Consider the following 13159-nt stretch of genomic DNA (forward strand, 5'->3'; position numbering starts at 1 on the left):
TGCCAATCTTATTTTCATTTATAATCGGCCGCGTTCGAAAATACAAGTTTTCAAAACGAACCAATCATCGCGCGTGATACAAAGGACGCAACAACATGGCCGCAATAATGGGACGAATCGGGATAAAAGGAACTAAAATTCCTTTATCCCGATTGGTCGATTGTTATTTTGCTTCAAGAGACAAATTTTAGAACACAACCTCGTCGATCGATCGAGTTTGCGCGACGCTCAGCCTACTTATTTGCGATATTGTTGCTTTGTTGTGAAAACTGTCAAAGTCGCCAAGATTTTTGTCTCGTATTGGCGTTCTGTTCATTTGTGACAGAGTAAACATCGGCTCGGTTGAAAAAGTGTATATAAAAAATGCGCTCCTTCTGCGCGAAACTGGTGAAATTGAAGGCGCGATGATGATCTCCAGCTGACCGCGGTTGTTCTCTGCCTCTCTGATTGTGCAGCGATTTCATCCTCCAAACACTCGCGAAGTGTACCTTCTTCGCGAACGATTGATAAATCCTGAGGAATTATTTTGTGCGGCGAGTACACGACATCGTATACAACACTAAAAGCGAATCGCCCGACAAGTTGACAGAGTGGTGAGAAATATCACGAAGAGTTCGACGACTCTTGGACAGCTCCAATTTCTTCATGACGGTGCTCGTGAAGAAAAAAAATATCAACGAAATCCTCAAATGATAACCACACGATTATTCTGTACGAATTATGAAGATGGCTTCCTTGGAGATTGACGATTTCTTGACCGGGCCATTGGTTACTTGGGTAAGTCTATCGATTGGATATTTCTGATATTTCAGATGTTTGAATAAATTCGAAAAGAATACGATCAAATTGTATATTTAAATATTGATTCGATTATATTACATGACATGTTGACTGCATATTTTTATTTCAATAGTTTGTTAGCTGCCTGGAAGATCCTAATATTAATTATGAAGATTTAGCGGATGGTGTCTTGTTGCATAATGTCTTCCTGCAAATGTAAGTGTATATTAAAAAGATTGAATTATAATTTGACTTATATAATACATAGACTTGTACATTAAAGTAATATGATCTTCAAGTGAAACATAATATTTTTTCGTTATATTTATAGCAATCCAGAACCACTACATGACGAAGTAGTACCTTCTGATGGCAATCCTGTTATTCGCACGAAAAACCTGAAGACTATAGTACAAAATATGAAACAATTTTACGAGGAGGAGTTAGATCACTTGATCTTAAAATTACCCGATGTCACAAATTTAGGAAAGGAACCGGAATTGTATATAGCAGATATGAAATTGTTACTCTTGCTACTTCTTGGATGTGCCGTCCAATGTCCAAATAAGGAGAAGTTTATTACTAACATAAAAACACTACATGTTGACACGCAACTTGCGATAGTAGATTGCATTAAACAGGTGCTAAAATATCTAAAATATCAAATAAGGTGTTATTAGTAAAATTTATTTCATAATGTACAGATATATTTGTGATATACAGGTGACAGATCATCAAGATATAGTCATTACGCAAGACGCTATGGAAAATGCAAACATGGGTTTCCTATTTGCCCAAATCAAAAAATGGATTCAAGAATTGGATTTATATCGAGAGGTATATTATTGTCTCAATATTATAATTACTTGTAATGGATGACTCTTTTATTCATATTTTTAAGAAAGCATCTGTCTAATTGTTTATACAACATTACATACAACAAAAACAGAAATGGAGAGATGCAGCGCTAGATGATAGTGTTGAGCGAAATGATTCCTCTATCAGTGCAGAATCTGAAGAAATGAGTAAGATACAACAATCTCATCCTGTTACTAAAACAGAAAGAGAAGATAATCATCATTATGCGGAATTGGCCGATTGGAAATCTAAAGTTCGGAAACAGCGCCAAGAATTGTATGTTTGTTTTTTAAAATACTTTCTTCTCATCTAATTATTGAAAATTTAATAAATTGTAGTACAATTTATAGAACATTTAATAAATTGTAGTACAATTGGCAAAAAAATAATCTCTTGAGAAATATGTACTAAAAGATATAAAATGAGTATTTTTTATTGCATGTATTTTTTGAAAAAATCAATTATCAATACAAAAGTGTATGGATCATTGTTTGATCATGCATTAATATAATCAAATTATACATTTCTATTGATTAAGATTCTTGTTATATATAATTTATAATAGAAATTTTTTTTACAAATAAAGTATAATATCAATTTGTACACGGTGTTCGAAAAATTGCCCGCAGTACTTCGGGAAGTGATTCAGGAAAGAAGAAGGAAAAAAATCTATATAAATATAGGTCCGGAAATAAGTTGTTTCAAAGTTATAGCCACTTTTATGTTAAAAAAATTGTAATTTATAGTCCACTTGGTATCTCTCTTTTTAAATTTTTAAATTTAAATTTTTAAATTCAAATTTTTAAATTCAAATTCAAATTTTTAAATTTAAATTTTAATTTTAAATTTAAAAATTTGAATTTGAATTTAAAAATTTAAATTTAAAAATTTAAATTTAAATTTTAAATTTGAAAATTTGAATTTGAATTTAAAAATTTGAATTTAAAAATTTAAATTTAAATTTTAAATTTAAAAATTTGAATTTGAATTTAAAAATTTGAATTTAAAAATTTGAATTTAAAAATTTAAATTTAAATTTTAAATTTAAAAATTTGAATTTGAATTTAAAAATTTGAATTTAAAAATTTAAATTTAAATTTTAAATTTAAAAATTTGAATTTGAATTTAAAAATTTGAATTTAAAAATTTGAATTTAAAAATTTGAATTTAAAAATTGAAATTTAAAAATTTGAATTTAAAAATTTAAATTTAAAAATTAAAAATTAAAAATTAAATTTAAAATTTAAAAAGAAGGATGTCAAGCGGACTAAATTACGATTTTTTAACATAAAAATGGCTATCGGAAACGACTTATTTCTGGACCTGTTTATCTAGGTTTTTTCCTTCCTTCTAGGTCCCGAATTATTTCCGGAAGTACTGCGAGCGATTTTCCAGACACTATATTTTTATAATTAAAATTAAGAAAATTTGTTTAAGTCTTATTTTTGTACGAGTCATTTCGCCGGTTTATAATTTAATTGCATTTTATTAAATATTTAATGCTAACTTTTTCAGTATTTAAATAATAATTTTGCAGGGAGGAAAAAACGGAAGCTTTACTTGAATGTAAGGAAGAATTGGAGCATACTAAAGCATTGCTTGTAAAATTAAAACAAGAGGTAATATGTATTAAGTAATATTTTCAGTAGAGAAGTTTATATAAAATGTGTAAATATTTTATATTTTAGCATCAAGAATTAATGCACGAAGCTCGTACTGCTAAATCCTATAGGGATGAATTGGATGCTGTGATTGAAAGAGCAGATAGAGCGGATCGTTTAGAAATAGAAGTAGCACGATATAGAGAAAAACTCACAGATATTGAATTTTATAAAATTCGGGTAGAAGAGTTACGTGACGACAATAAGTAATATATTTTTATTTTCGTAATACTTTAATAATATCATAAATAAAATAATTGTTATAAACTGTTCATTGTATATATTTAAGAGTTTTAATGGAAACTAAAGAAATGCTTGAGGAACAATTAAGTTTGTCAAGAAATAGGACAGATAAAGTGTTGGAACTTGAATCTGAAATCATCAAATATAAGCAGTTACTTAATGATATGGCATTGGTAAGAAGATTCAAAACATTTTGCAATATTATCAGTCTAATAGAAAATACATACAATTATATAACAAATTAAGAAAATTTTTCTCAGGAACGTGCTGCTGATAAAGAAAAATATCAAGAACTTGTAGAGGAAAATACACAATTGCATCAATTAACAAAAGCTGCTGCTAGTGAAGCTGCAGGATCTAGTGATTCTGAAGAACCAGGTGATCTATAAGTTTTGTATGTCTTGAGATATATTATAAAGTAATAAAGTTGTTATTATTATTATTAATAAATAAGATTAAATGTTATTAAATTGTTTAGTACACGCTGATAATAGATTGTCTGAACAACTAACGAGTAATGCTCAAACGCGAGCATTAAAATTAGAATTGGAAAATCGTCGTTTAAATACTTTGATAGATTCATTGAAAGAAAATTCATTTTATGAGAATTCGTCTCGTATTTTGGAGTTGGAAAAAGAAACAAAGAAGCTTTCATTGAAGATTGAATCATTGAACGATAATAAAGAAAGACTTACGCAACAAAATTCCGATTTGGAATTGGTTTGCAAGCAAGCGTTAGAAGAAAATAAAAAACTTCAAAACACCCTTAAAAATCAACGAGCTTCTTTTGAGAAACAACAACAAGAAATCCAAGTATGTTAAAACAAATTATATTTTTTTGTAATATAAATATTCAGATAGAATATTTATATTATATAAATAATATTCAAATAGAATATTTATATTATTGAGATACAATATTTATTTATATTATATAAATAATATTCAGATACAATATTTATATTATTGAGATACAATAATGACAGACTTATATTATTATTACTTTGTCTTTCTCTTTGTCATTTTCAGACTCATCATGCAAAAATGACAGAATTAGAAAAAAATTATGATGTAGCAGTAAAAGAAAAGCAACGTGTTCAATTATTATTAGAGAGCGTGCAACAACGCGATGACGAGTTGGAACGCACTCTGGAAATGACAAATCAAAAAGTTGAAAAATTGCAACTCGTTGCGAATAATGCCAATGATATTAAATTCAAATGCCTTGATTTCGAATCAAGATTAACAACAATAGAAAAAGAGAAAGATGCAGCACAACGTGATATTTATAAATGCAGAAAAATTATTGAAGTAAATATTATTTACACATGCTGTACTATAAGCATAATATTTTGCATAAATAATTTTGAATAATATTTTAGGAGAAAGATGTAGCTTTAGATAAAGCAACAAATACAATAGAAATCTTGGAGAGAAAGATCTTGCAACTTGAGCAGGAATTACAGGATTGTCTTACACAAATATCAAGGTACATTTAAACAAATTTATCATTTATAAAGTAAATTATTGTCATATTTAATAAATATCACGAGACAAGTTTAGATTGCAGGAAATTGAACGATCGAGCAAAGAACTTGATTCACGAGCTGCAATTGATAGAGAAACTTTAGAGACACTTCAGTCTAATCTTGTAGCAGAAAAACTGAGCAATCAACAATTGTACACAGTTCTAGAGAAACTTGGTCTTAGCGATAGTATATTGTTGTCCCAACCACTGGAAACTATATTGGAAAGGTATTAATAAAATAAAATTTTATATGAAAAGAAATTTTCTTTTTCTCATTTTGTTGCAATCTATTATGCATGTAAATTTGTTGTAGAATTGACCAAATACCAGAAGTAATAAACCACATTAAAAAATCATTTATATCAGAAAGCAGTGAGAAAACGACATCAGAATCAATAGACAATACCGAAAAAGAAAGCGATCTTAATAAGACTTTAGAAATTATGATGGAACCTTTAAATGTATATATTTATATTTAAAAGATGTAAAAATTATATTACATGTGCTTTACTGCATTATACTATATTATTATTCATTTTCAGCAAGAACTGGAACAATTGCAAACAAAGTTATCTCTGTCTAAAACGGCAATGGAGCAGTTACAATCTGAGAATACGAAACTTGAAGTCCGCATAACAACATTACAATCGCAAAGCAATTCACTAACTGCGCAACATACCGCTTTACAACTGGCAAACTCGCAACTTGTCGCGGAGAAAGAAGAAGTATTTATATTCTTTTTAATTATTGTATTATTTTTACGATTGCACATGTAATTTTATGTGAATTTTATTTGTGTGATTATTATATTTATATATCTAGCTTTTGAAAGAACGTAGTACGCAACAGCATATATATTCTGCGTTACTTAATGATCAGAACACTTTGCAATCATTGCATGAACAATTAAATAATGAATATGAGAATCTACGTCGTGAACGGGATGTCCTTAAATCGAATTTAAGAGATGTAAAGAATGAAAGTAGAACGTTGCGCGAGACTTGCGAGCGACTAGAAGCGAAGAATGAAACATTGCAATCTGAACGGGAAGCTTTAATTAATAATACAAAGAGCTTAAATAATCTACGGGGAGAGCATTCCAAGTTGAAGGTATATATTTGTAAATATATGAAACGTTTCATTTTATACGTATACTTTGTTTCATTGATAAATGTATACAGTATATAGATTGTAATAGCACAAATGTTTTTAGGATGACTTTAGAAACTTATACACTGCAAGCGAAAGATTGAAAGCGGAATATAGGAGTTTGCAAGATGATTACAGAAAGAATAAAATCGAGGTGAATCGCCTGACTCTAAAACAAACCGAAATGCAGGGCGAACTTAGCATCAAAGATGAACAATGTTCGGATTTGAAGATAGAAGTCAATAATCTTAATGAACGATGTGATGTACGAATATAATTATGTCGTGCGAGCATATAAATCAAGTTTATTGATTAATCTTATGAAAAATGCCAACGTATTATTTTTTAGATGCTGTTAGAAATGAATTCCGGATTGGATAACGACAGACGTTCCTTAATGGAACATATAAGTTTATTATTTGCACAATATCACGAACTTTTAACTCATTCACTTCAAGATAAAGAGCATTATCATATGGAAGAAAAATTGTTTGCGTTAGTATAATTTTAGTATAATTTTTTAAAAATTGATATATAAAAAGTTAATATTTCAAATTGTACTTAACTAATTAATTTTCTTTATGTTTTACAATTTATTTAAAAAATATTGATGCGTGTGTTGCAGGGATAAGGTTAATCACTTATATAGACAAAAAGAAAAGTTGGAAGACAAAATTATGGAGCACTATAGAAAATTGAACAGTTGCACTACCAAAAAGTATGTTTAGTAAACATTTAATTTTATATATCTATTTGTTTTATATATTTCCTGTCTAAATTATATATAAGGTACAATTTTTTTCGCATAACATGTATGTTTCTAAAATAGAAAAGGTTTTGGGGCCAGTTTAGTTCGTAGAGTCAGAAAAGCTGGTTCGGAGCTCCTTAATAAGGTGATTATAAGTAATGATTATTCACTTGTGGAATATTTATGTACATGAAAAAATTCTTCCAAAAACTATAAGGAATGTTTATATATTATATAAATATATACTTGTGCACTATTTATCACTACTTGTTGACTTTACGCGAATTCTTTTCATATAAAATATAAATTTCAATTTTTTTCACATAAAATATAAAATATAAATTTTATTTGTCAATTTATTTCGCTGCTTGATTTGTGTGTATATCTATTATATAATTATTGAAATTCTCTTGAATGGATTAACCGAAAATGGAATGTAAAACATGTTTATTAGAATCGACGCTCATGGGCTGAAGATTCCAAGCAATCGGACAGTAAAACGTACGAGTCAGATACAGGCTGGAATGATTCCGATGCAAGTACCGATGATTATCGTTTGCCTGGTAAATAATTTGTCAAAGTAAAAGAAATATTTAATTTAATGATTTTAATCAGGCGATATCAATAATATAGTCCATCTTTATACTTAATATTAGGACCGAGTAGAGTTTTCGGATCAGATGCACTTGGACAAGCTGGTACTAGAAGAACGGTATATTATAACGATGATTCTCCGCCATCGTCCGCTTCTTTACCCGTAAGGAGCAACAATAATAACAACTATTGTTTTACAATTATTGTGCAATACAATAACACTAAAATTCGTTGCATCGAATATAATATTTATTAAGATAATTATTGAAATGCAGACGGACAGATTGCTAGGCGAATCCTTCCAGGAGCAAGGAAACGATGCTGTACCGATGGAGACGAATACAAAATCAGAAACACAAGTTGAGCCTCGACCCTTTTTGATTTATAATAAAGTATCAGCAGTCATAAATGAATCCAAAAACGTCAGTACTCCGACGAAAGACGCAACACGAGATGAAGTACTCGCGGAAGCTCCCGTTGACAAGGAACCGAAGACCGGAAGTCCAATATGGTACGAATACGGTTGTGTATAAATTTCCACACGTTTTCGATGTTTCCACTAAGATATTGGAGACGGAAAGAGGGAAAGAACATATAAAGTATTTTCGTATGTACATTCTCATACTTTACAAGGAATTTGCAAGAAAATATACGTAAGTATCCTTTTTCTAATTTGATATATATTTGATTATATATATATATATATATATATATATATATATAAATTACATATATATATATATTATATATATATATATATATATATATATATATAAATTACATATATATATATTATATATATATATATATATATATATATATATATTACTTTGTTCATTTAATTACACATATTTTATGTTCTATAACAAAGCAAAAGTTACACGAGTATTTGTTCAAAAATATCGTAAAATCTTAAAAAAGTTCTAAAGTATCATAAAATATTAAAAATTATGATACTAAACAATTATTTTTTATAAGTAAATTTCTTCTCTAGTAAATAAATTGCCGTATATTTAGATGCATTGCTTGCAAAATTATAAAATGGATTTAAGAGTAGAATGCCTACGAGTTCCTAAAAAAATTGTTTGTATTAAGATAAGTTGATGATAAGTATTTATCATTGACATAATTTAAGAATTTTCCACATAATGTGTTTCTTTTTAATTTTATTTATTTTTAATCCTAATTTTTTAAAGCTTTATAATAAGAAATATTACTCTTTGTATTATTCTCTCTTTCTCTCTCTTTCTCTCTCTCATGAGTAGAAGAGAAATTGGAAGAATGTAATATATTATTCAAACATTTATGAATTATTTTCATGAATGACTGTTAAAATATAAAATAACAAAGTCATACAATAATTAACAATAGTGTGCTCGATTTTATTTAATGCTTATTTTATTTAATTGGTTCTATTTTTACATGTGCGATTTTTATATACATATACATATATTTACATACACGATACTCGTATATGCTCATCAATTTTTATATAATATGTATTGTACATTGCTAAAATTGTATACTATTTAATGTACATCCATTACATACTTATCTGCTGTTGATATAGATCAAATTTTTTAAATTTAAATTGTTAGAAATATAAGGTAAAATTGTTTTCTTTTTTTTTGTAGACGCAAGACTAGTGTAGTAGACAAGAATTTACTATACTGAGAATAATAGCATTAGCGTGCATTTATTTTTACAATTACACTGATTACCTCTTATCGTTCGATTCTTATTACGATATATGTATAAGCGCTGCTATATAATTTTTTACATTTTGATAACTTATATTTTTATAATAATTGTGTGCGTTTTTACACGAGTATATATATATATATAGTACATACATTTTGCGTGTCTTTAAAGTTTTACGCAACAGAATGTAGAAGAATATTTACCAGTTGATATAGCATGAATAACATTTATCTTTTAATGTATATTCTTGCCATTTTCGAGTATTATTTTCTAATGCGTGTTCTCTCTCCTACAGAATAAAACATAATATTGATACGTGATATAATCTATAGAATTACAATTCCGTTATATCGCATGATAAATAAAAGAAGCATTTAAGATGATCAAGATATTTTCTTGTTCTTCTATATCTCACGACGTAAATTAACGTAATAGCGATAAGTAGAATCGATTGACACATGCGATCGATGAGCGTTACCAAGCACATCCTATATCGTAATGAAATTAATTTTATTTACGATTCGAAAGAGTCGGTCGTTTTCTATAAGGTTTGGGAATTCTTCATGAGGTAGAATAACATTTAGTTGATCAAATCAGAACAAAAGGAGCAAAGATTTCTTTATCCTGATTAGTTAATTAAATGTTATTTTACATTATGGATAGGATTTTCGAATGTATCCTAACAGTATTATAAGAGCACATTATCAAACATAGCGTAACGCACGTCAAGAAAATTATTGTAAGTATGATTCTCAAATATATTTTCTAGATATAAAAACTCTTTTTCTTATGAAGAGGTTTCCCTCTAATTCTTTGATAATTATAAAATATGTTTGTTTATAGATATAAAATATGAAAGTTAATTATTTCTAGAAATATATTTCAGAAATCTTTTGGAAAAAATATACAATAACATTTTATATCCACGTTTTTTAATCAATCAAAAGTTGACAATTATAGCGATAAATTTATAATTATAATTCTGGAGTGAATGTGTAAACTATTAATAATTATGTTGTTATTACATAATAATATTAATATTAAAGTCATCTTTAATTCATAATTGTTAATTATGTATGTTGATAACTTAAAAACGTTTCGTAATTTTTATCAGAATTATATCTATTGAAAAAAATGTTTGAATCTTGAAATAAGATTATCTTTAGGCTATTTTGATCCCGCGTGACTTTTGCGAGAAATGAAACAGCTGCGATCATCTATGGCATTTCAGTCGAGAATCTCACGCATAATAATGTTCACCGGTTGCCTATCCCCTTCATTTTTTGTCGGTTTTTCTGCTATTAGCATTAGTATGCTTTGGTCAAAAAATTGTCCATCGCGCGACCCTTTCCAAATGTTTCTCAGGCTCCTCGTGTAAATTTGCATATTTTCCAGCCAAGGAACTATGTTCCTTCGTTAAGCACGTTTCGTGCACTTTTTTCCTCTTTTCTCGGATGACGCGAAGACCTTATCCTAAGGTTCGTATTTATATCGCACATTTAGCATTATATAATTTTTTTCTTTAGTAATTATTTTATTTTAATATTCATACAAAGAGAGAAATAGAAAATTTTATTATAATTACAATTGTTCAAAGATATGACACAATCCTTTTACTTTAGTATTTCTGCATAAATTAATTCTTTTTACATTCAATACACGTACTTTTATATTAATATTTTTTATAGAGCAAAAAAAAATCATAGATCATTTCGGAGATATTTTCAGAGCATTTAATTCGTATAATATTATATAAATATATAATAAAATAATATTTTTGATAAAAAAATATACATAGGCGCGCACGCGTACGCATAACACATACACGCATACATAAAATAATATTTTTATATTCGAAAGCGCTTTGTGTATAAGACAATTCTATTCTCGATATTTCTCTCACGTTATCAAAATTATTTCTTTTTCGGTATTGTATAAATAATGGAGCAAAAAAGAGGAAAAGTGAAATTATCCAATAAGAATTCACGGTACATTCGCCTTGTAATGCACGCGCAATCGGTATGGCTTTACGCAAATGGCGAATAAGCGAGCGAGTCAGCGTCGCGACGCCTTTGGTTTCTACCGGCGCTCTCTCACCCTTTCACGGATTACGAAGCTATCGCAAAAAACGTCCGCCTCGCAGTAACGGTCTGCCAGCAAAACCTCCCTTTCCGCCTTACTTTTTCTACGTGCGAAAATAAAAGTCTCGCGCGCTTTTCCTACCGGTCCGGAGAAAGACTGTGGGGAAGGGAGCGAGGAGAGACACAGGGAGGAGAAAACGTACTCTGGATGAACGAGAGGGAAAAAGAGGGAGAGCAAAAATAAGGGAGGAGAGCAGGGGGTGGCGGCAAAAAGAATCGCAGCGATGTCGACGAAGGAGGAAAAAGAACAGTTCGCGGCGGTGAGAAGCGATGAAGGATGGTTAAAAGAAGGAGTCGAGAGAAGAAGAGAGCAAATATTTTCAAGAGAAAACCGAGATTTTCTGAAAATTTTATGTTTCGAGAGAGCGACTCCACATTTAATTTAATATATTATTGTGAATTTTTGAAGAACGAAAGGAAGAGGTGAGGGGAAAAGAGAAAGAGAGAGAAAGAGACGGAGAAACTTTTGATAGAAAAGTTTTGTGCAATAGATATTTTTTTTAATTTAAAATCATTTTTTTGTGTGATTAAAATCACTTTTTTGTGACAATGTATATTCAAAATATTAATAATTTATTAAATTGAGAACCATCAATCAAAGAATACGCTTTATCAATTTTGTACAAGTAATTTCCGAATACTATTAAATGAGTATACAATTTATATAATACTATATATTTTTGAAAAGTTTCTAATTTTTTTTTATATTTTATGTCAGATGTATGCATTTAATACATGTAGCGTACTAAAGAGAATCATTTTTTTACCTATATGTAGGTGTTAGGTAATTTTAAAACTCCTTAGCATTATATCTCAAAGACATGAGAATTATCTCGATAAACATTTTGTATCGCGATTTCTTATACTCCTCGTGTCGACTCTTCAACGTTCAAACCCCAAGATGCACGCGCGCAGAAAGGAGTAAAGAGTAAAAAGTAAAATTTTAGGGGTAGGGCGCATATTTTACAGGGAACCACATGCCGAGGATTTCGGGTCCCACCCTGCAAAAATGTCGGTTTCTCCGCGTGTAGATGAGTAAAGAGGCAGGCGTATATTTCGCAGGGGTTGCACGGTGCAGTAGCCAAGGGCGCGGAGAGAGAGAGAGAGAGAAAGGAAGGGGCACGAGGGAAGATGGGTTTTTACGGCGCGCCCTTCCCATCGTTCCATCCCCTCATTCCCCCGCCGTCACGAGGCGCGCAGGGGGCGCGTTTTTATGACAGTCACGACGAGAGCCGGGGAGGAGCTTATGTATACCACGACGACACCGGTAAGACGAGCGAAAGAGGAGAGATGAAGGGGAGACGCGAACGGTTTTCGCATCGTTCCTGTGGACCCTTGTCCTATGCTGCCCTGGAGTTTGCACAGAGCGCGATCTCTGGCCGATTCGCGCGGCCACGCCTCTCGTGGCTCCTGATGGCTCGTCGCGGAATCGGCGTGCCCCAGCTAGATTTTAACCCCCTGGCAAGGGTTACGAGCTGTCGGGCAATGATGCTAATTATTCGTCGCGGGCAAAAGTAGAGATCGTTTTTGCTCTTTGATTCTAGGACGTATCATGACGCACGTTTTAATTTTCGTGTATTTATTAATGTGTTTTTGATCAAACAGCTCATTATTATTCGCTCGAAAATGCAAAATAATTCTTAAATTTTCTTTTAAATGTAATTAAAAAATTCTTATAAACACAATAATTTCAGTAATAAATGATTGAGAGATTTAAACTTTTCTGAAATATTTAAAATACTATGTCCTTCAAAGG

At 30.0% G+C, this 13159-nt stretch overlaps 1 protein-coding gene across 4 annotated transcripts; it reads left to right on the plus strand.

The window, feature by feature from the left end:
* Window positions 1-223: 223 nt before the first annotated feature.
* LOC105252361 (girdin) lies at window positions 224-13024 on the plus strand. Of its 4 annotated transcripts, none has more exons than XM_025410344.1 (25): window positions 224-777; window positions 914-996; window positions 1112-1421; window positions 1504-1617; window positions 1730-1914; window positions 3176-3257; window positions 3327-3505; window positions 3589-3715; window positions 3803-3920; window positions 4021-4355; window positions 4572-4853; window positions 4925-5031; window positions 5106-5297; window positions 5384-5531; window positions 5613-5795; window positions 5893-6180; window positions 6284-6484; window positions 6569-6714; window positions 6845-6937; window positions 7049-7112; window positions 7422-7530; window positions 7624-7724; window positions 7837-8072; window positions 8195-8214; window positions 12466-13024. In XM_025410344.1, exons 1-25 carry the CDS (start codon window positions 721-723, stop codon window positions 12618-12620), a joined length of 3915 nt encoding a protein of 1304 aa, XP_025266129.1. In that variant the 5' UTR covers window positions 224-720; the 3' UTR covers window positions 12621-13024. The 4 variants fall into 4 exon arrangements, with proteins under 4 accessions (XP_025266129.1, XP_025266130.1, XP_025266131.1 ...); XM_025410345.1 differs by lacking the exon at window positions 12466-13024 and adding an exon at window positions 9196-9349; XM_025410346.1 differs by lacking the exons at window positions 8195-8214; window positions 12466-13024 and adding an exon at window positions 9196-9256.
* Window positions 13025-13159: the final 135 nt, after the last annotated feature.

Source organism: Camponotus floridanus, unplaced genomic scaffold, assembly GCF_003227725.1.
Source record: "Camponotus floridanus strain SB8 unplaced genomic scaffold, Cflo_v7.5 scaffold31, whole genome shotgun sequence".
Taxonomy (NCBI): Eukaryota; Metazoa; Arthropoda; class Insecta; order Hymenoptera; family Formicidae; genus Camponotus; species Camponotus floridanus.